The 24,326-nt window shown below is 42.0% G+C and overlaps 2 protein-coding genes across 2 annotated transcripts; one reads left to right on the plus strand and one right to left on the minus strand.

Moving 5' to 3' along the window:
- The first annotated feature begins 974 nt into the window (after window positions 1-974).
- On the plus strand, window positions 975-6,774 carry foxh1 (forkhead box H1). Its single transcript, XM_051411243.1, has 4 exons — window positions 975-1,066; window positions 2,768-3,324; window positions 4,018-4,122; window positions 4,434-6,774. Exons 2-4 carry the CDS (start codon window positions 2,878-2,880, stop codon window positions 5,409-5,411), a joined length of 1,530 nt encoding a protein of 509 aa, XP_051267203.1. The 5' UTR covers window positions 975-1,066; window positions 2,768-2,877; the 3' UTR covers window positions 5,412-6,774.
- A 1,887-nt stretch (window positions 6,775-8,661) lies between these two features.
- Window positions 8,662-21,878, minus strand: oplah (5-oxoprolinase, ATP-hydrolysing). Its single transcript, XM_051411169.1, has 28 exons — window positions 21,756-21,878; window positions 20,450-20,656; window positions 19,590-19,781; window positions 19,052-19,166; window positions 18,356-18,479; window positions 17,316-17,511; window positions 16,923-17,088; window positions 16,485-16,623; window positions 15,912-15,979; window positions 15,283-15,458; window positions 15,060-15,185; window positions 14,792-14,904; window positions 14,527-14,697; window positions 14,218-14,355; window positions 13,755-13,893; window positions 13,438-13,550; window positions 12,880-13,031; window positions 12,605-12,765; window positions 12,399-12,500; window positions 12,123-12,297; window positions 11,289-11,473; window positions 11,044-11,190; window positions 10,800-10,934; window positions 10,493-10,642; window positions 10,232-10,389; window positions 9,988-10,148; window positions 9,702-9,799; window positions 8,662-9,508 (listed from the first exon to the last, which is right to left on the minus strand). The coding sequence occupies exons 2-28, from the start codon at window positions 20,618-20,620 to the stop codon at window positions 9,356-9,358; spliced, it is 3,924 nt and encodes a 1,307-aa protein (XP_051267129.1). The 5' UTR covers window positions 20,621-20,656; window positions 21,756-21,878; the 3' UTR covers window positions 8,662-9,355.
- Between the last annotated feature and the right edge of the window lie 2,448 nt (window positions 21,879-24,326).

Genomic DNA, 24,326 nt, shown 5'->3' on the forward strand with positions numbered 1-24,326 from the left:
TGAGGAAACAGCTTGGGAGCATGAGCTACATCTCCTCGAATTAACACACAATGCAGTACCTTTATAGTTTAGTGTAAAATATAGGACGATTTACATGAAATGTTATCACAGAAAAGTGAAAACTTACACCATAAGCATAACTTTATCAACCTGCACATCCCTGGTGGCCTTCACACAGGGCCTACAGATGGAAATGAGCTTTCAGCAATATGTGCATGTCTTGTTCATTGTCCCTGTTAGGTGTAAGTATTAAAAAAAAGACACAAGTAAACATATATACAACAACAATCTTGCAGTAATGAGGCTGTGACAGCACAATTAAAACTCTCTCTGGCTCTATCCCAGAAAGGCTAAACTTCATTCCTCCTCATCATCTCAGTTTCAGGATGCTTCCCAGGGCAGCTTAGGGGGGATTTGTCCAGACACAATCAGCCTATGTGAACAGCCTTGTCCTGGATGCTGTCCTATTCATATGGTTTCCTATTCTTTTCATGCGTGGCTCACTAATCCAGGCAAACCCTATTAAGTAGCACTCCAGCAGACAGGAAGAGATAGACTGACAGTTTGTATTTAAATCAGCATGTTTTTGCAGTGATCACTTCTCTATGTGAAGGCATGTAAATCGGGTCCAAACATGTGTGTGATGTGTTAGGGGTTTGCCTGTACATGTTTAATTTTCCAGTAAACTAAAAGAAAGAACATTCTCATTGTCAAAGTCCATCAAATTTACTTTTTAAACAGAGAAAACTCTATACTCACTGCTTGATTTCTGGTGAGCTGTCATGTTTATTATAAGTGTGTGTGTGTGTGTGTGTGTGTGTGTGTGTGTGTGTGTGTGTGTGTGTGTGTGTGTGTGTGTGTGTCAAGGCTCTGGCTTGAGTTTTGGGTGAAACCACCAGAGGGGGACAAACTTTCTGGACAATGCAACAGTGTGTGGCAACCAGAGAAGAAAATCACTGATGCAAATTGCAGCAGGTGAAGGAGGTTTGTCGCTCACCATGGTGTGGAAGCCATCTGACCAGGAAAACAAGTTCAAACATTTTGTATTCCACTGCAAATTCATGTGGTAAGTTTTTCATGCTTTATCAATATGATACCAAAGCTTCTGTGCAGGAACTAAAACCCTATTTATTTAAATCCCTCTTTATTTCTGCAACCACCTGATAAATAGAGGTTTACCATTTGCCCTGTTAATTGGACATTTAAAGCTAAATCATGGAGCGGTCAGATGCCGTTTGTGCCATCAAAGGAGAATGCTCAGTAACACTTTCACTTGAAGGTGAATACATTTTGCTGCTAGGCCACACACTTCATGTCAAATGTTACTTGTCACTTACTTGTGGATTAGGCAGCACAGTTTCAGTTGTGTGATACCAGTTAGAAAAGTATCACAATGTGAAAATCTTTTGTTTCTGCCTCTTTCTGGTAACAAACCTTGTGGCACAATCACTTGAGAGTTGTCTTTTTATTGTCTTATCAGATGTAATATATTCCTTATTGGAATAAAAGCCTTAGAGCTCAGTGTCAGTGTGTGTGCTGCTGTGTAACCAGGTTGTTGATTCTATGATTCACTAAAACAGTATTTGTTTGAGAGATATATTGAGGCTCTTTCCAACAATTCAGGAAAACATGATTGCTCCTGTTGAAGGTGTGAATGTCCTACCCTACAACGACACTTAGCAGCTTGTAAGCGCCAGAAAACCCACAAATGGTGTTGAATAGCCCCCGTATTTCCTCACATGCTAAGCAGCTTCTTTGGGAAGAACCGTCTCCAGCTTGCCAATGGGGTTCTTGTTTTCACTGTCTTGCTGGGACGAAAGAGTTTGCACATTAGCACTACGTTAACTTTAACAAAAGACATGCATTCCCGAAACTTAGTCCTTCAACGCCGAATGACATCCTGCATAGTCACAGGGAGACCCTACTGTGCACAAAACACCCCTAACTATTGCGCGCTCTGAGCACCACCAAAGCATTTATTCTACATCTTGCGATTACAATTTGTAATTTTTTCCTCAAGAGCTTTACATGTGCATAAGCTTGTTCTATGAACAGGGCTAACCTGCATCAATAACAGCCTGTACGACTTTCACTGTCTTCCTCACAATCTAAAGGGAATTCCAATGATTCACATAATTTAGAGAGAAATTATTTGATGCAGCCTATTAAAATGAATGATTGCAATAGCCAACTTCTTAATGTTTCAACGTTTGTATATTAGCCATTCCTCATGTATATTGCTCACCAAAAATTGTTGATTGCATCTAATCGAAATTACGTCTCTTCCTTGCACCCCACCCCACCCCCCGCACAAGTTTTGCTTTACGCCTCTGCACCCAAGTGTCACTCTCGAGGAGAAAGTCTTCATTATTTAATATGGCTTAGTCAACATGTTCCATGGTTTAAATTGGGATAGTAAGATGAAGATGTTGTGCTTGTCTCCGGAGTTTGTTAAAACAACATTTATTGTTTGTTTTAAGTGTATTGCCACTCCATATGCGCACTGAATGCTCTAGACGTCCGTGCGTAAATCTACTAAACACTGATTCCAAAGCAAACTCGGAATCTCTGCGTTTTAAGTGGCATGTTGATATTATCATAAGGGTTATTTACAGGTTTACTGTCCTTCTCTCGCCCCTCCTTGCACACAGACCCTCCCCAGGCCCCCGGGGCGATCAGTCATTCTGCTCTCAGATAACGCGTCATTCTCCCCTCGATTACGCAGCGGGATTTACATGAAACTGTTAATTGTTTGCTCTTCAAATAGAGTCAGCCTGGAGCCAGCAGTCTGCCAGAAGTTAAGGACCGACTCTTTGACCTCCCTCCCCCTCTTAGTGCTCCTGTCCAAACGTGCGGGCCGCCCCCCGGCTGATCAACATGACAAAGCACTGGCCTGAGCAGAGTCTCTTGGCACTACCCTCTCTGTCCCACCTTGGAGAACATCCCGACCATCAACTTGACTTCCACAGAAATGCGCAGCAGAGCTTTCCTCCCCGTGGTGTAGCAGCGCGGAGCACTCCAGCACAACATTGGCCTCACCACCCGGCTCAGATGGTTCCCCAGCAGCAGTCGCGCTTGGAGAAGCCCGCAGCGCACCCCGAACACCTCGCCAGTGCCAAGACATTCATGGATAATCCTCAAGATGCCCACTTTAAACAGGAAACTAACACCAAGGACTCGTGGAGCAGTGAACGGGAGAAGAGCAGCAATAGCGGTGGGAAGAAAAAGAACTATCAGCGGTATCCAAAACCACCGTACTCGTACCTCGCTATGATTGCTATGGTCATCCAAAGGTCCCCAGAGAAGAAACTGACGTTATCTGAGGTAAGAATTCCCTTCTATTACTCTTGTGTTTGAGTGCCCAGTGCTATACTTACGGTAATGTGGGTAGAGGTGGCGCATGGTGTGCTTTACGCACGGTGCTGCTTATGATGTTCACTTTATTTCAGCATTATTTTATTGAAATAAATCTCTGGTTAAAAAAAAAAAAAGAGACTACGTAGTATATTTATTTAAGAAAAGTAAGTCGAATCAGAGAGTTAATGTAACTTTCTATTAAATATATCGTTAACACACTGACTAACTTACAGTCCATAAAGTGACACAAAACAGCAGCCTCTTGGTGACACTTCAGTGACTGCCACCCCTACCATTCTTGGCTTGCTTTGATAACGTTTGACTGCAGTGAAACCAGACACTGATCCGTATCAGGAAAGTGATAAGATATACAGTTGATGGTAAAATCCCATTTCAGTTGGGAAGGCACTTTCTAGCTATTCTATAGTTATACTGTAAAAGGACTGCCCATACAACTTCATTTTTTAAGTGTAACTATAAACTCATTGTCTTATTTTCAATTCATATAGAAGATAAATGCACTGCATATCAAGTCGGCATCCACTAACTTTCAAACTGTGTGTTCAGATAGCACTGGCTCCTTGCATAACCAAACTGAAATACAGTGAAGAAGAGAGTCTTGTTTAGACAGCCATACTGATATTTCTGTTTTATTTCTAGATCCTGAAGGAGATCAGTACTCTCTTCCCGTTCTTCAAAGGAAACTACAAGGGCTGGCGAGACTCTGTGCGACACAACCTCTCCTCTTATGACTGCTTTGTGAAGGTATGTGTGTTGAAACTGTTTAACAATCCCATGATTAAATCCCTATTTAGTCTTGTCAGTACCTAGATGGAAAGAGTTTGCTAAATACAAGCTTTACATTTACATGGTACCATCCTGAGTTGAAGTGATCCTATTTAATCCTTGTAGAAATACTTTCTGAGGGTTTTGGATTGAACCTTCAAACCGGTTTTAAGCTTTTATCTTGTATCCACTGTTATTGTGATGGTTGACTATGAAACTAGGTCAGTCCTGCTTGACTAGGTTGTCAAGCCAAGTTCACATTTCATTGTCCACCCTTCCTCCACCTGTAGGTGCTGAAAGACCCAGGCAAGCCTCAGGGCAAAGGCAACTTCTGGGCAGTGGAGCTGAGCCGTGTTCCTCTGGAGCTCCTCAAGAGGCAAAACACGGCTGTGTCGCGCCAGGATGAGACAATCTTTGCCCAGGATCTGGCCCCCTACATTCTGCAGGGACACAAGCCAGAATCGGAGCCACCCCCTGCTTCTGTCAACCCCCTCCCTCCTATGCGCTCCAGAAACCCCTCCCCACCACAGGAAGATCTGTTCCGACCCAAGCTGGACTCATCCTTCGCCATCGACTCTCTGCTGCACAGCCTTCGGCCACCTAGTGCCTCTGGGGATGTGGACGTGTCTACCAGGGACTGTTGGGGAAAGGTGGAGCGCCCACGGTCTTCACCACCTCCACGCCCTCGCTACGCCTCCTATGCCCGTAGTGCCTCAGCCAGCTCTGCCAGCCCGGCCTCCACCTCCTCCTCCTCCTCCTCTTCTGATGAGGAATGGAAAGGCATGTCCCTGTCTGGGAAGCGTGTTCCTCTAGATGGTGAAGCTGGATCAGATGGTTATGAAGACTACAGACCTCCACTGCATAAATCAGCCAGACGCGATACTGTTGCACCTCCATGGGAGCTCCCTACCTCTTACGCCAAATACGCTCCCCCCAATGCTGTTGCCCCACCAAGCATGCGGTTTAACGGGGGTCCTCTAATGCCACTGCATGGTGGACTTCCCATTTACGGCTATGGCGGTTCTCCTGTGGCACCTGGTCACTTCTTAGGTCATGCCTATTGGCCCATCCTCCCCAGTGGACGAGTTTCTGTCCAAGCACCTCCCCTCATCATGGACCTGGACAACATGTTGCAATCTGTGCCTCCGAATAAGAGTGTGTTTGACGCATTAGTACCATCCAGTCAGAACTCTCACTCACATCACCAACCACCCAGTCAGTACGGCCTGCAGAATGGGCCTCCTTTAAACAGGTACCCTCAGTACTGACTTGACTGACTCTGACCTACTGACTCACACTGAGCCATACTGTCACTCAAAAATGCATCAATACTAAACCACTGTGATGCATAACAGGAAGTTTAATCAAGATCCACAAAGGAAATACTGCTTTCATTTCAAGCTTCAATCACTACCTCTAGCTCAAGAAATGTTATAATATGCAAATGGCTCTGAACTACAAATAATGCCATTGATGGATTCATGTTCTTTTTTTTGGGTGAAGAATTTCAAATACAAACACCTTCTTGTTTCTTATATACATGTGGAGTATTACATTGTTTCCCATGGAGAATGGTACCTGAAACAGCTGTACAATAAGAAGTATCTACCTCAGTCTTCCAATCAAATGGAGTGTGTATTACCAGAGGCTCTTTGCACTGCCGATCATATTTGCACTGTTTTTATTGGCATGAATTTGCTTCCTTACACATGTTGTCTACCTATTGTGACTGCTGAATGTATTGATGGATTTAATATTGAATTTTAGAGTCATGTGAAAAACTAACAGAGATGAGCTAGCTAGTAGATGGTACACAGTTTTTTTTTTTTACTGTTTATCCTGCCAGCATTTTAAACAAAATAGGATTGTCAGGTAAATAACTAGCATAATCTCAGTGGAAACATAATTTTTTTCTTTGTCAGGTTGTGTCTGTCCACAGATCAGTGTATACTCTCATTTGTGTTATTGTTTGTTCAGATGGTGAAATATACAGGACAAGTTGTTAACCGTAATGTTTTTTCCTGTCTTACATTTCAGTCTGGACTGTCTGCATTACTCATACACAGCTACAATAGCATATGACCTGATAAATAGTGATACTATAACTTGGCCCTATGGTTGGCTTTTTCATTTAAGTGTTTACTAATGTTTTTGGTGGTGGTGTTTGAGGATTTGACTGGTTTTCACATTACAAAAACTATTTATAGACAAGAAAATGGCTACATTTTAGATTGTAGTCAATCTGTGAAAATGCAGCGTGTTCTCAGGCCCCTGGAGTCGGCCACTATGCAACCACCAGTATCTACCTCAGGTTTTTAATGGACTGTGGACTTTGCACTGCCGGTTATTTGCACTATTTTGATGTCATTATGATCATCTTCCAAAGGAAATTGCTTATAAATGTCTGCTTCCCTAGACGGGTGAATGTTTTGTTAGTTTTTTTGCCATTTTCCTGTGGTCCTGTTAAAAGTTTGTACAGTACTGAGCTGAAGTGAAAGCAGCTCAGATGTTTAAGTATCAAAAGAAGGCTATGGAGTTGAACAGGGTATGTAAATAAATGCTGTATATTTTAACTGTGCTGCTCAGTGTTGTATATTGCAATAATTAAACTGAAACTGCACAATCTAACAATTTTATTCTTTCTATGGTGTGTGTATACGCATATATTCAAGGTTAGATCAAGATTCTACTGTATCATTTATATCTTCCTCAGTTTTAACATGTTTAGATGACACTTATTTGCAGTGAGAGACACTGCAAAGAATAATCTTACTCCTTGGTAAATACCATATCTCCAAATTCTCATGGCCTCAAGAAGAGGAGTTAAAGCAGCAACAGTTGGTCCTCACTTCATTTCAAAACTGAGTACAATTGTTTCAATACAAGAAATGCATCAGAGCTATATGACAGAATGTAAAACCTCTTGAATAGCCCACTCAATCTTTGCTAGTCATTTGGTAACTAAAATGTAGCACTGGTACTAGTACTACTAGAAGCATGAGTACATGTAGCAATAACACAATGTACAAATAATATTATCATAAAGATAAATATCAAACAAAGGAAATTAATGCAGAAAATGTGTCCTGTGAGTATTAAGGAATCATTCAGTCATGGAATTTATTCAGCATTTCATTCATGCTACACACATAGTTCATAGACTGACATAAAATGTAAAATACTACTAGTACTGATGAATGAGTGTACTTAAAATGAATGAATGTAGGTGGAGCTAGTTTTAAAATGTTATATTTTGTTGAGTCAAAAGTAGTTGAGTAAAAAGTATTCCCTCTGAAACGAGTACCTAGTTTGATTTAAACCACTGACTTACTACTGGCTATCTCAGTCTTTCAGAGAAATTGTAAATGTTTCAGCAGTGAGGCTTTAGATACCAGTATATTTGCCCTTTTTCCTTGAAGTTTTTGTATTTGCCTACCTAACAGCTGACTATTTGCACCACAATTTCCTTGTTTTCCTGCCCTACAAAAACCATTGGTTGTTTTCTGACTATTGGTCATGTAGAGCCTTACTAACAGCATGCTGTTCTAATGTTACCAACTAAACATTTTTAAGGATAAGAATTAACTCTGCATATTTTTCAGTCACGAACAAGGACTTCCTGTTGATTCATGCCTTCGTACATCTTCCAGTAATGAGAGCACAGATTCCCAAAACCTAAAGTAATAGATTGTTCCATGGGAGCAGGCGGTGACTGTCAAATCCTCTAGGTATGATTGTTTTACCACAGGAATTGTGATCTATAAAACAAGGAAAAAATCTTTGATCCACAGTCCATGGCCTCTGTGTTGGGAGTTTCAAACAGTGCACACACACACACACACACACACACACACACACACACACACACACAACACACACATCCAGCTGATTTACATCAACAATCCAGCAGACGTCAGCCTCCTGCTGCTTCCACTGTTGTGGCCACTATCTCTTTATCAGCTGCCTACGCATGCCTGCACTCCTTCACCATCCTTCCTCCTCTTCTCCCTCATCATTCCTGACCAAAAGATGGGAGGAGGGGACACCACTTAAACAGGGACATGTCCCCCTCCCCCAAACACACACAACCATTCTTGGTTGTATCTAAACACTCCCTCTCATGAATTTACATGTATGCCTGGTAGTTAAATTGAGCTTTAGTGGGTTGTGTGTTTTAACTGGTCCTGTTTGACCCAATAATCCATGTGCAGTGTATGTGTGGAGCTTTTGCAAACATTTGGAGGCAGTAGAGTATAATCTAAATCATTTAAAAATCCCCTCTGCTTCATTTACTAACCGTTTTACGTGATGATGATTGAATGTTCATGAACAAACTGAACAACCTTTTAACAAAGAGCTCAAAGTGTCAGAAGCCAAGTGTAACATTACATTACTCATATAGTATGGAGACTACATACTCTCTAAACAGCTTCCTCCTGTCCTGCTTTTAAAAAATTAGAAGTGAAACTAATGTTTTCTTTGAGAGACATGACTTGGAAAAAAATTAGAACAATCTCATTAGTAGAAATGGGGTTTATTTGTTTTCCTGGTAAAATAACAGAAGCACAGTAACCACATCTTGACGCTGTGGTGTTAGATAAGTGGTGGTGTTCCAGTTAGAAACAGATAAGCAGCTGCTTCACGTGGTTGTTTTTTTTTCTTTCACAGTTAAACAGGAATTCATTTAAAAACTGAAAAAACATTTCAGTACACAAAAATAAACACTATTTCTTACCCAAGATGACAAATTTGTATTATCAAAAATGGGACTGCAAAACCTGCTACGGGTTACTCAGATTTCCTTCGGCTAGTCATAAGAATAATATCCCAACTAACATGTGAAATGTTAAGTTAAACTGAGCAACAATCTTGTGTCCATCACACGAATGTGAATGATGTGCTATTAGTATTCAGTCACTTGCTGCTAATGTAAGCAGGGCTTCCTCTTAGAATGTGTTTCATAAACCATGATAATATGTGGCTTTTTCATTTCTAGCCTACATCTAGGCTTAAAATGTTTCCTTCCTTTTTATTATGTGCTTTCTTCATTTCTCACAGCATAATGATGAAACTACTGTTTCCTCAAACATTTTAAGAGCCCCACTCTCTCTCTTTTCCATCCCTCACTTTGTTTGACTTCCTGTCATTTCCCCACCTCTTTCATCTCCTCCTCTGGCTTGTCTGTTAACTCTCTCCTCCTCTTTCATTCTTTTCACACTCCTTCTTGTGCCATTCGGTATTCAAAGACGCTGCCTCGCTCAGGGAAAGTCTCATTCAAGCGCCTACGCTTGGTCTGGGGTCTCCCGTTTGCATCCTCCTCTCTTCCGTATCCCCCTCCTCCAGGGGTGTAGAGGCAGAACATGTCCTGTAGGGGGAAGCACACAGACATAGGGTGGATTCAGCTGACAGTTATAGTCACAGGATTACGTGTATTTCTTATTTCTTATGTGACTTATTTCAACAAGACACTCTTTAATAAATGCAGAAGTAATCTAGCACATTATGGTTTCACACGCTTGATAGTATTTGTTTCACACATACGTATCACACAGTCTTACCCCAGGCTGAAGGCTGATGCTGGTTTTGGCTCCCAGGTTGAGGACTCTGCCGTCTACTCTGTGAAGCAGGTTCAGCCCTGCAGCGCCATCCTCACCCCCTAGCCAGCAGAGAGAGTTTAGTGGGAACAGAGTATAAACCGGTGAAGAAAGAAAGATACTACAGTCACTAGCAAAATTATGTCATGCCAAAACCAGATAAATAATCTATCTTTATTTAGTGGGCCAAAAAAACAAGAAAATGGCTGCCGAGTACTTCTGCAGGCAGGTTCAAAGTGTCAGGGTTTACCCAGGAGGCCGTATGGACGGGTGGATCGCCTCTCCGTTAGAACAGACAGAACCACCTTGCTCCTGAACAGAAGTTTACGCATCACACCGTCTCCACCGCAGTATTTTCCTGCACCTCCGGAGCCAGGACGCAGAGAGAACTGCTCTAAAATGACTGGATATCTGAACACCAGATGGACAGCACCAACGTATCAATATCAATCATATTAAAAAAAGACTTTATGCTTCTACAAGTCGCGTCTAACCTTTTCTCCAGAATCTCAGGGTCAGTGATGCGGGTGTTGGTCATGTGACTGTGAACCCCACTCCGCCCATTCCAGCTTGGCCCTGCCCCTGCTCCCCCGGCAACTGTCTCATAGTAACCTATCTTCTCACTGCCAAATGAAATGTTGTTCATGCAGCCCTGATGGAAGAGGAATGACAAATGAGCCAACAACACAAAGAAAACAATAAACAACCACAGTTGAAGTGAAAATCTTTAATGTGTAAATCCAGTTTTTCCTCACCTGAGACGCAGCGCACACCTCAAACGCCCTAAAGATAACATCAACCACCCTCTGGGATGTGAGCACATTTCCTCCAACTACAGCTGCATTCTGGGAAGGCTGGAGGATTGAGCCAGAGGGTATGATGACTCTGATTGGTGCAAGACAGCCCTGCATATGAGAAAAGGAAAGAAGTTGAGTAAAAGTTTACATAGAAAAACAATTACTACACAAACAGCCAAAAGCCAAATCCTTATGTAAAAAACAATTTTAAGAAACCACAGATTTCAATGTCCAGGATTTAAAAGCCTAGAATAAACCACATTACCTGATTAAGGGGAATGTCCTGTCCGACCATGCAGCGCAGGCAGTAGATGAGGGCAGAGAGGGTGATGGCGCGTGGAGCATTGCAGTTCCCCCAAACCTCTGTTCCCGTCCCTGTGAAGTCAAACACCGCACTGCCCTGTGGTGATGGAGGTTTTTGTATTTTATTGCACAGTCACTCAAACAAATGACCTGACTTCTTCTTGTCAGTGAAAGTTCGTCGTGTTTTTATCTTCCTCCTTGCTCACCTCATCTTCATTAATCTGAACCCGCAGCTTGATTGGCGTCCCATCATCCATGAAATCCTCCGACTCCACCTCCAAGGAGCCAGTCTGTTGCCGCCAACGACGTGCAAAGTCTTTCAACATGTCCCTCACCGCCAGCTCTGCATTACTCTGAAACATTTTAACACAAATGTTGTAGTAGTGCCACACCAGCAGTGCTCAATATTTAGTTTTTCTTTTTACACTGTTTAATTTGTAACCACAGTTACCTGAATGTATCCCATGTAGGCCTGGACTACGGCTAACCCGTAGCTGTCAATCAACTCCCCCACCAGCTGGCTGCCTCTCTGATTGGCTGCTACCTGAGCCCGCAGGTCTGACAGGTTGTCATGGAGATTACGAGTCCCAGAGCAGTCTGGGTACTGGGCCGGAGCCATCAGAGCTTCAGTTACAGCTGATATGGAGACAGAGAGAAAAGGCAAGACAGGAATTCAGAGGGAGAAATAGACAAACAACAAAACAGCTCGTAACTACATACAGTATTTACACATATACTCAAGTTTACTTCTGACCACTTCCCAAAGTATACAGTAAGTTTTTAGATTGGCTTCTGACCTTCCAGGCTGCCACTGGTTTGCATTCACTTCAATATGCTAAAAAAATTCAAGATGGGCAATGTATCAGTCACCTTTATTTTTCTTCTTAAAGTTACATTATTGTTAAATTGTAACACAGTCGCGAGCTGTGGCTATTTTAAAAACTGACCTTGATGGTGCATTCAAAGACATTCTGATATGAGTTGTCTGTTGCCAAACGTTTTCAATTCACTACCACATAATTAACAAAAAATTCAGACAAAAACCAACATTATGAACTGTTGTTATATTACCTATCTCAAGTAATCTGGTTAGCTTTGGAAAATGGAAAGTAAGTAAGTAAGTCATTTGGTCACTAGTATAGTAAACATTACAATATTTTGTATTTGAAAAATACAATGTAAGGACTCTTTATCTGGAGTTGTCAGCAGCTCTGTATTATCTCTGCTCCCTCCTTTCACCAGTCTCTCAAATTCATTCATGGTTGACCTCCTCCTCCTCTTTTACCCTTTTCCTGGAAGACCCCACCAGTGACGAGTTTAAAGGAAGTGAAGACGGCCCCCTCCTGCTGAAGGGAGGTGGAGTGGGGCGGCATGGAGCCCGGAGTGATGCCTCCAATGTCAGCATGGTGCCCCCTGCTGGCTACAAAGAACACTGGACAGCTCACACCTTTCCTAAACACCTGGGGTATAGATAAAGGAGACAAAGGAGAGGTATGTAGTAAAAAGAAAAGACTGATAATGAGGAGAGCAAGCATGCAGACAGAGAGCTGGACAGACTGACCGGTGTGATGACTGTGAGATCTGGGAGGTGGCTGCCCCCGGCACATGGGTGGTTACTCAGAATCACATCGCCTTCTTTCAGATTGTTCCCCAGTGATCTGATCTGCACAGAGAAGAAGGAATGCAACAACCTTTCTGTCAGAATGGGGTGTTAATTCTTCTGGTGTAAGAGCAGTGTATCTAAACTCTGAGGCAAACATCCTTCACCTGATACTGGACGGTCTCTTGCATGGCCCCCAGGTGCACAGGGATGTGGGGTGCATTGGAGACTAAACCACCGTCTGGTCCGAACACAGCACAGGAGAAGTCGAGACGTTCCTTGATGTTGGTGGAGATGGAGGTTCTTTGGAGAACTCGACCCATCTGTTCTGTAGAGGAAGAGAGAAAGGAGGAACACAAAGCTATTAATTTCTGCCTTCGGTTTCCTAGTTTCTCCCCGACAACCTTTCACTCCTTGCTCACCCTCTCCTCTGTGGGTGTACCTGCTATGCTCATGAAGCGGTGGGAGAAGATGGAGAGCTGCACAGTGTTGAGCTCAGTGCCGAGGGCGCAGTGAGGATCAGAGCCTACACTCATACAAACATCGCCCCCTTCTGTCAGACGGGCCTCACAGCACGGCTCCACCAGGATGGTACTGATGGATGAAAAAAATATTCAGTTAGTAGTAGATCACAGATGCTTTGATGGGGCAAATACAAGCATTAATGCCTTTGGAAGCATTTTAAAGACCAAGAGCAAGACCAAATTAACTTCAAAGTCAACCCAGAAAAAAGATAAAATTACAGTGGAAGTAAATAAAGTATTAATGCAACCAAACAAAACTTAAGACCTTTGAAACTTAAAATTAAAAAGGATTTTTTAATATCTAACAGATCTTAATGTCCTGATTTTTAAAAATCTAATTTAAAACATAAACTATAAAGTAAAGTTAAATTAAGAATAGTGGATTTTAAGTATTTTTTTCTCTCTACATCTCTACAAAAAAGCATCACTGATGTTTATTTGAAAGCTAGTAATAGCAGTAATGGGGGTATGCCTGCCTGTTTTTGTCAATGATGATGGCTGGTCCCTGGATGCTGTGACCACATGGCAGCTCCTCCCATAAATACACACTGGTGTCCAGGTAACCTTCCTCAAAGTAACACCTGGTCATCTACAGAGAGAAAATAGATAAAATAGACACAAAATAACAAAATGTTGTTATTACTTTTTCAAAACAAATGTTTTTATTAACTATAATTAAGGCATAATATCTGTGAAAGGAAGCAAAGGGACTTGAATGAATGTAAGTGTGTGTGTGTGTGCGTGCGTGTGTGTGTGTGTGTGTGTGTGCGTGGTGTGTGTGTAGTCCATGTACCGTAACTGGTTTGGCCTGTCCGTGCCCCATCTTTGTTTTATACACCGATTTGATACCAGATTTCCCACAACCCCTCACTCTGATGTCATCAACCATGATGGGTCTGTCTGGGATAGTGAATCCAAACTCCTTCAGATAACTGAAAGAAGAAAAAAAACAATGACACGTAAGAGAAGGACATAGAAAAAAATGTAGAGTGATTAAGGTTGGGGGAACATTAGAAACCATGAGCAGTGTAAACAAATGTCAGCGCCAAAGTGTACTAAGCTTATCTCCTATGGAAAATGACACATTAACTTGATAGCCTGTTTGCCTTTACAATGTAAACAGAGTGCACAGAGGAGCGAAAGTGTAAGTGGCAATGATTTATCCACTCATGAGTGAATACATGTAGCAGCCGATGGCTCAGTGCATGAATAAACACAAAACAAAATCAGTGAGCAAATGAGTAAAAGTAGCAAACCGCTTGGTGAAGGCACTGCGGAAGTCTCCAGCTAGACAGGACTGGGCATTGCTAGGGTAACCGGCAGCGGTAACCATGAGAGCGCAGTCAGTGCCCTCGTAACGTAGGTGAAGGAAAACCTCGGTGGTTATCTGGCCACTGAAGAGGACAAGAAGCACAAGGCTGCAGTATTGTATCATTTCTTGTAAAACATACCTCATATATTCAGTGAGTATCAGTGTACCTTTTAACAGTGAAAACGTGCAAATTACCACACCTGGACACAACTAAGGTTAACATCAAACCAAGTAATGTTTTGTGGGTGCTGACCTGGTGAATCCGCGTGCACAGAGTGTATCGCGGCAGCGTTTTGAGAGCTGCTCCACCCTCCGGTCAAGCTTGCCGAAAGAGTGCTGCTCGTACTGCAGTGAACATGGCTCCTGCACCTCCTCCACCACGTCAGCAAGAGCCAGACCATATGCTGACAGCACGCCGCTGTATCTGCAAACACACACAAATGCATGTTCCCATCACCATACACACACAAAGTCACACACAAAGTCACACACACACACAAACAACCCATCCCCCTTACTTATGTATGAAGACAGTCTTCATCCCCAGGGCTCGGGCAATAGCACAGGCATGTTGGCCACCGGCGCCCCCGAAACATGCTAATACATGTTGAGATGTATCATGGCCCTTCGCCTATGAGGGTATGGGGAGATGGGGGAGGAAGGTGGGAGGGAAAGACAAAAACAAAAATACATGGCAATCAAAGTTTGACACATTTAACAACCCAACATTCAGAGTCACTATTTCACCAAGCTGCAGCTGAGACTTTTGAAATATGTTTGAAATACCTGCGTCAGAGCTCTGATTGGCCGGCACATGGCCTCATTTGCAACGCGAATGAATCCCATAGCAACCTCCTCCACGCTCATATCTGACGTGTTGTTGTGGGAGTGCTTGGCTCCGTTTGCGCCAACCTGTGAATTTAAGAGACAAAAAAATACTTGAGTCTTATAATACTACTTTAGAGAATTAAGAAAATGTAAAACTTTGCTGAATATCTGAATATAGTGCCTGTGATTGGTTAGAAGACAAGAAGAGGTTGATCTCCTCGGTCAGTTGACGGAAATGCTTCATGGTTTCTTCCAACGACAGTGGCTCATTCTCACCGGGCCCAAAGATCTTTGGGAAGAAGGAGGGGAGGAGGCGTCCCAGGGCTAAGTTAGCATCGGTTACAGTCAGAGGGCCACCTAGGAAGAACCAATGAGAAGAGAATATTATGACTTTCCATACTCCTGTACACATTCACTGCTTCTGTGTAAGATGCTTCACTGGGCATTTCAGTCTTGAATTTTAACATTTTAATTCTGTGAAAAATGTGAAGGCTCTGGAGATCATGTTTTATGAAACTCAGCTAACCGCACACACACACACACACTCCAACTGAAGACAGTGAGGCAAGCTTCAGTTCTGCCAATTTCCAACCTTCACACGGTTAAACCAAATTATCAGTCCAGAAGAAGGAATGTAACAGGACATGGGAACACGTAAATCCCTGCTCTGTGTGTGTGGATTTATGTCTGACTGCATGAAGAGTGGATCAGTTGGATGTATGAGAATGATTTAAAGAGCGAGACCCCTTCAAGATGGGGAAAATAAAAAACAAGGTAGTGATAGAGGAGGAAACACACATGGTCCGTTACCTTTTCTATAACAGGCTGGTCCTGGATGTGCACCTGCAGACTCTGGTCCAACAACAAACATCCCTGATCTGAGAGGGAAGTCAAGGAAGGAGCAAAAAGAGAGCAAGGAAGAGAAAGGTCAGGTAACAGAAAAAAAGGAGTGAAATCAAGAACAGGCTTGTGTTAGTGAATTTGCAAAATTACAATTATCACATCAAACCTCAAACGTTCAAAGCTTTAGCACTTTTGACTTAACTGACACCACATTTTACATAGCTTAAATTAGGGTCTGAACTAATGGCGCACTAGGTGTTTAAGCTCTTGTTAATCTTTCGGCTTTAAAGCATTACAAGCACCTCACTCTGTTTATGATCCACTGGAAACATACAGGCGCTTAAATTATGCAGTCACTGTTCAAAACTGCAGTCGGAAATATTTACCCGCTAAACAGCAGATATAACTGGATCAATAGTAAGTGGTAGTGAAACTGAAAGAACTCAATAGTGATCTATGCAACTATTTCACTTCCAGGTACTGATGTATTGCCTTTGATATAATTCAAGTTACTCAGTGTATCAAAAGATGGGTGGAGACCTGAAGAAGAGGCGTGATCCTCCGCCTGCAGCCACAGTGTTGATGTCCAGCTGAGGTGCTTGCAGAGTGACTCCAGCTGTGGTAGCCTCAAACACGTGTTCATACTGACCGGCGTACCGACTTACATCAGTGGAAGTTCCTGGAGAGAAACATAAGACAGAGGCTGTCAGAGAGACGAGAAGCATGAAAAGTTAGAAAGAGATTTTTTGCTTTTACTTTACTTGTTAAAATAGTATGCAAAGGTTAATTACAACCTATGCATACCATTTGTAAGAAGTAAAAGTCAGAGACAATGAAACAATCACTATGTAATAATTAATGTTTGAGACTATTTAGATTTAGAGTAAATTGTGCAACAAAAAAACTAAAACAATGGCAGGAAGTTCCTCACACAGTAACTGTTCAGTAACACTATCCTTAGCATTTCCCCCTACTCACCGCCCATGTCAAAGCCAATCACAGGTTTTTTCTCCATCTGGCTGTAAGAGGTGATGGCGTATCCCACCACACCCCCCGCTGGGCCAGATAGAACGGCTCGTGAACCACAGAACTGATCCATGGGAGTCAGACCGCCATCTGACTGCATGAACAGGACATCCACATCCTGAGGACAAAGGAAAATAAGAGATGAAAGAGATAATTTCAATTATCAGATTAAATAGGGTTTTAAACTAACATGTGCTACTGGGGCATCTGGAAAATCCTGTTTGTGGTCTGTAGTGTGAAGGCTGTGAGTGACCTGATTCATTCCTCTATAGTAGGCTAAACACTTGTGGAATTTTGTATCAACACAAAACAACAAAAAAACACATATTTATATGAGAAACACACCTTCAGGTTTCCCTTAAAGCCAGAGGTAAAGCCTTTTAAATACTGATGAATTTTGGGTGTGAGGTAGGCGTCAGCGCAGACAGTGTAACCCCGAGGCACCGCACGCACCATGGGCATGACCTCGCTCGATAGAGAGACCTGGGTGAAGCCCAGACGACGAGCTAGGGTGCCCACTTCTTTCTCATGATCGGACCATCTGAAAGAGACAGCGAGAGAGACACACAGGGATAGGAATGGGGTGGAGCTGTAATGCAAGTAAAACATAAACATCTTACACAATTTCACCACTGCTCTACAGTATGTTTGTCTTATGACCTAAAAGCCTCCAAACCACATATTTCCTTATGGAGAGTAAAGCCTGCATGTGCTTTGTATGTGACAGAAGCAAAACTTCAACTGCTTTGATCACTTTCTTTATTAGAATTTAGAGACAAGTCTGCAAGTGTGAATGGATTTCAATGAAGAAATGGGAGTGGCCTAGAAATAAAGAGAGCAAATATGGAAAGAAAAACATGAACTTCCACCCAGTAAAGCACACGGGTTACATATACAGTAAGAACAGGCTGTTGGACACCAGATACCTCTGGCATGTACAGTGTACATACTGTACTTCCCACAGAGACATGGATAGCCAAAATTGCACAACTGAGTAGTGATAGGAAAGAAAACCCCAAAAAGAGTATAGAAGCAAGTACTATACTGTAAGCATACTATAAACAAGTAATAAATTAGAAGATAAAACGACAAAAAAACTTCTTCCAGGCTCAGAGAGACGGCCTTGGGAGGAAAGAAAGCCAATCAAAGAACGAGATTACAAGAGGTCAGATAAGGGTTTTGACTAAATACACCTCTATGCTTAAAGGACAAGTGTGTAGGACTTAGTGGTATCTAGCAGTGCAGTTGCAGATTGCAACCCCCTTGATTCACCCTCCCCTTCCAAACACAAAGGAGAAACTACAGTATATTATGTTCCATTTCTTCCAATAGATCCTCCTAAGTGTCACACACTGGACCTTTAACAAAAACGAGACGTAACTGACGTGTATGAGTGCAGCAGAAGGACAGCCAGACTGGTGATCCCACGAGACAGAACTCCTTTGAGGTCTTTTTCCACTCGCTCCAGATCCAGCTCCTTCCACACCTCCAGAGAATCCCCTGTACTGCCTGAGGGACACCAGCACACACACACACAGATTATCGGGATTACTTCAAATTATGCAAGGCATTCAGGCAATCCTCTCATCCAGAGCAGTGTACTGGGTGTGTGTGTGCCAGTAGACTGAACCTACATTCCTACATTTACAACCACAAAATGCAAAATATTTCTATTGTTGTACTCCCACTGATAAATTACCTGTAAGTATTGAGAGCAGAAACAGAATGAAATCTGAGGGTAACTAGAGAGATTTAGAGGTAGGGGGATGTACAAGAGTAGGGAGACATTGTACATTGTGTTGGACAAATTGACATTTCGAAGGCGCCAAATGAAAAATAAAGTAACATTCAGGACATGAATGTGTGTACCAAAGCTAGATGTAATAGTTGAGATATTTCAGCGTTTCACTGACTAACCGTCTGACTGACTGAGAATGCCATTAGCCACGCTGCTAGATTTAAAAAAAGAGTAGCACTACAACATAACTACAGTGAGCAGGTTTGTGACTCGTTCAGGGTTTCAATGTAAACTTAAAGCTTTGCCACTCTTCTAAAAGACAACATGTAATTATGTTTCACACCTGTGACAATGCGTTTGGGATCGTTTCTGGGCAGCTGGCAGCCATCTTGCCTGAGGACAACTCGCTCATCCACCTCTATTACCTCTTCATACAGCACTTCAGGAACCGCCACCTCCTGTATACACACACAATTATACATCAACAAGATAGTGACAAGATAGATGGTGGTCACAGTGAATGAAAACATGCAAATCTTGGAGGAATTTGTATGTGTATAGAACTTAAAAATGATCAAAATACAGTTTATTAGATGAATAATCTACTGTGTTATTCAATTAAGCATTTTCTATTGCTGCGTTTCTGACCTCTTGCTCTGTAAATCAGCATCATACTGTAGATAAGTAAGATAATAAGTGACCACTTCAACCACTAATGGTACACCTGTTCTGGGGACAAACTCCAAGACCTGCACCTTGTTTCTATAACACAAGATAATAACTTAACCTAGTGTTGCGTGGACACTAGACCCATACCCAAGGTACTCATGGACACCACATACAGTATATATTTGCGGGTTAAGAAAACATGCATTATTAACCAAATCAAACAGCTTTGGCCTGGCCTGGGTGCCAATGTGCAACAGGTCCTTGAAGCCCAGCGTGACCAGGAGCGCAGTCCTTTCTCCCTCTCTCTCCAGTAGCGCGTTGGTTGCCACCGTTGTGCCCATTCTGATCCAACCAATCAGAGAGGTGTCTACAGGCTGGTCACGAGGAAAAGCCTGCCCTGTTTCCTGACAATAAATTTCAACAAATATGTAGATATTATATACCGTTCATACAGATGATGTAGTGTGTGTGACATTAAATTATACGACACCATATGCTGTCCTTGTCTCTTTCGTGCTTTCTTCAACTCCTGTCTGATCTGGTTTGCAGACATATGTTATCTCATGTAGTCTTGTTTTAATCAATACAGCTTATGCCATGTACTAAAACACCAACCTGATCATCTAAAAAGTCACAAGAGACAGTATAACAGCAATGACACAGAGACTTTCTTAGCTGAAATCTGATTCACATTTTGTTTTACTGTTGATTTTTCCACTCTACAAAAGCTACATGGATCACTGCAACATGCATTCACCTACCAAACACATGTGAGTGTATACAGAGCCTAGACTATACAGTCTATGATACAGACAGGGTCACATTTCATCACATTTAATGCCTGTGGCAATATATACATCTATTTGAGAGGACAATGCACAGCTTCTTAGCTGCACCAGCGTTGTCTGATTCATACCTGCTCCATTACGGTAACAACCACAACATCTGTATTTTATATTTTATATCAGACCGGATTCCACAAAACTCTTAATATAACTCTATTAACTATAAAGCACTATTATAAAGCTAATATTTCAGATAATTTACTAACACATCCATCCATTCATGTCACCTCTTCCAGGACTCTGCGGATCCCCTCAGTGGGAGCGTCTTTGTAGTTCTGTGGGTCCCGAGAAAGCAGTTTCAGGACTCTCTCTCTGCCATCAGGGAGCCGGGCAAACACATCGGTGAAGGTGCCCCCCCGGTCAATGGCAAAGTCGAATTTCCCCTTAGTCTCAGCCATAGTGAAGAGAGAGAAGAGCTGCTCCTTAGTCTGTGACTGAGTGGAGTCGTAGAAGGCAAGAGAGAGGGAGAGATTAGCTCTATCTACTCTGTTACACTGCACTGATAAGGGAAGAGCAGAGATACCTGTTAATTCATAAAATCAATACAGTGACATAATTACTCTGCATCCTCCCACTTTGCCTCCATATCTAATCAACCACTACCAAGCATATATGTAAGAGCTGTTGAATAATAATAACTTAATAATTGAGTTGGGACACTCCCATACTGTAAACCAGCGGTTCCAAACACTGACGCAGCATTGAAGTGTTTACCAAGCACACTTGCTGCTAAGATGATATAATTTTTTTTTTTTTACATCTTAACAAATTAGCTGTGCCGTCTGATGAATCTAGTCAAAAGTGGCATTTTATGTAGCCAGCTTTAGTTAATGTTTACCATTATAAATAATAGCTAGACTCTCATTGCAGTTAGTTGTTGATGGCTAGATGTGCATTTGTTATTGTATTTCATATGAACTATGAAAACACACAATGCATTATTATTGATTCAAACGAATAGTACCTAATGTATAATATCACACAGAATATAAAGTTCTCATTCAGAAGCATTCAGAAAAGGGGGCATTAGCCCTCCCACAACCCCCTTAGTGGCGCCCCTGTGTGAAAGGATCAAAAACTCCAGCAACTCTTGCAGATTGCATTGGTAGACCGTTTCGCCTTGTGGCCGTCATCAGGGTGGCCACAAGCCAAAACGCTATTAAGCCCTGGCTTTATTACATGTTTTCAAAAAGGAATATTGCATCAGATCAAAACATGCAAATCCCAGAAGAATATCAGTAAAGCAGACGGCGACCATAAAGTAACATAAGACCACCAAACTCGCAAACGGATTGTGCAAAAACGGACAGGATGTTTGTTTATGCTGCTCCACAGACAATAAGCAATGACAGTGGACAAAAGAGAAATGTGCACTGCATAATACAATCGAAATGAGCTCCCAACCCAAACACTTAAAAGGTCATGCTGTGGCTCCAGCCCATTCACAGTTAATGTGCAAGAGGAGCATCCATTATGTCGAATTCGAAGCAGCGACGCTAATCAGACGGCCACCGTACCAACATCTTTACTCACCTGTGCCGCTGCACCGGCTGACTAATAACCTTTGATAATCCGGTAACTATCAGATCCTCCTCCCTTCCCCTGTCTGCCGGTGTCGTCACGACAGGAACCACACCGAAGAGGTCGAAGCTATAAGTGCTGCTGTCTGGACTTTAAACCCCGCCCCCCTTGTGAGGAGCCCAATAAGTGTGAATCAGTGAGAAAAGTGATTAACTAAATGTAAGTGTCACACGTTTAGAGCTCTTTAAATGTTTTCACCGTGTCTCTTTGTGTTTACTGAAACACTGTGTTCATTTATTGAGAGGACACCTTTATTCATTCCCAGTGTCACTGTCAGGTAGTAGCGGTAAGTCGTCGGCAGGTGTCAGTGTCGCTGTGTGGACAGTGGGCACATGCATGTGGACAGCACGGAGGGGCACGGTGAAGTCTGGGGTCATCTTAACAGAGAATGAGCGTGTGTGTATGAAATAGGATGGACTGGCGAGTGTTTAAGTGAACTGCCAGTGCACTCTTATAGTAAGAGTATAAGAGGCTATATAGGGTGCCATGCAAGAGGTAGTATTATGGCACATGTTGAGTGTATCTCTGAACTGTTCCAGGCAATAAAATAGGTCCTGCTGAAAAGGTTCATGGAAAAGCTGCAGCTTCTCCTCTTTGCAGTCTTTGTGATTCAGAGCTAGGACTGCGAATTATGCTTATTTTCATTGTCGATTAATCTTTCAATCCTTTTCTAGATGAATCGATTGGTTGTTGGTTCATAAAACGTCAGAAAATAGTGGAAATGTTTCCCAAAGCCCATGTTTACATCCTCAAATGTCTTGTTTGTGTCCACAACACAAAGATATTGAGTTAACTGTCGTAAAACATAAAACATTCACATTTGAGAAATTTAAAACTTCTTAAAAAATGACTCAAGTGTACGAATAGTGATTCATTTACGAGTTGACAACTACTCCAAATTGTTGCAGCTCTATTCAGTATTCATCATTTCGTCGCTAAACATTTTATAAGAGGTTTGCTGGCTGAGCCAACAGGCTGACAGGCTGGTTACGTTATTTGATGCTACAGGAGAGAATATTTCCAACTTCCTTAACGCCAGCAAAGTCATACAACATCCTGTAGTTTACATAATTAACGTTACAACAGATCTGATGTATTAACTGGGGTCATGGTCTACATTTGTTGTTATTGCTTGTCCAAATGATCCGGTCCATGACCCACAGGGGGTCATCCCTATGTTCCCCGGGTCCTATGTTCCCCGCTAAGGTTAGGGTTAGGGTTCCCCGGTCCCATACAAAGCGGGGATCATAGGTACACTCCCCTAAGGCTAACGTTAACGGTACCGTCTTTTAGTATGACCCACTCAAATTAGGCTGCTTGCAGTCACCATCTCTGTCTCTGTCTCTCTCTCAGGCAAGGGAACACCGGAGCCATTCAGATGAAAACAGCAGACCAGGTAAAGACTGATAGGAACTAACCTTATCTCCAGTTCCAGGTTTTTGAGACTTAACGTTACTTTTTAGCTGAGTATGTTTGTTGGCAAATGGTAGCTAAGCAAGATGCATGTTCACAGGACAATAAAGTTAATAAAATCAATATTTTACGTTGTCATACATGGAGATAAACTGAATGACAGTATGCACCTTGAGCTACATGGCAACTGCTCATAAGTGCCAAAGGAAGAGGAACATAGGAGGAATAGGTATGCATCAAATGAATTATACTGGTTTGATGTACTGTACATTTTATTAGCAATCTTTTCCAGATCATTCAAAATGGGTCTGTATTCAGTAAGCAGTAGGTTAGATATGTATAGTATAAACCATTTTGTTTACATACTGCATACTACATACTTATAGTTTGGTCAAAAATACTGTACTGATAATGTTACAGCTTTAAGTCAACAGTGATACTAATGCAAGCTGTGGACAATTTTGGGAAGGCATAGATTATATTGCTTTACACAGCAGTTCCATATTGTTTTACTCAGTCAAACACAGCAATTGCAAAAGCTTGTGCTAATCCTGAACATCCGGTGAAAAACAATTTTTCTTTCTTATATAATTTTCTTTTTGCTGCATCTTTAAAAATACATAAACGCACCACGGCTGGACAATTCATCGAATCTCATTTTTAATTTCAATTTTTGTTTCCAACAATTATGAAGACAAGATAATTGAAATAAAACAATTAATGCGCCGCATTCCATTTCACAATGATGCTCTAGTTTTGTCTTGTGTACCGCTTCTTTCACAAAACTAGGAGGTGGTCTAGTGTTGATTTAAGACCAGTTAAGGACAAGGGGTCTTCCCACTGTTAAAAAGACAATTTTCTTAAAAAGCTCAATAAATGCATGATGTTTCCAAAGTCAATGATTTATCGTGTTAAATAATCATGATTTCAATATTGACCAAAATAATTACGATCATCATTTTTGCCATAATTGAGCAGCCCTACTAGAAATGCAAGGATAATTTTCCGCTGGTATCTAGTTTCACCTTTTAATAAGACAACAGTGCTGTGATCTTTACCTAGGTTTGACACTGTTGAAATTAAGCTGTCCCACTGTTTATTCTTCTCACA

Source organism: Dicentrarchus labrax, unplaced genomic scaffold (genome assembly GCF_905237075.1).
Source record: "Dicentrarchus labrax unplaced genomic scaffold, dlabrax2021, whole genome shotgun sequence".
NCBI classification, from domain to species: Eukaryota; Metazoa; Chordata; class Actinopteri; family Moronidae; genus Dicentrarchus; species Dicentrarchus labrax.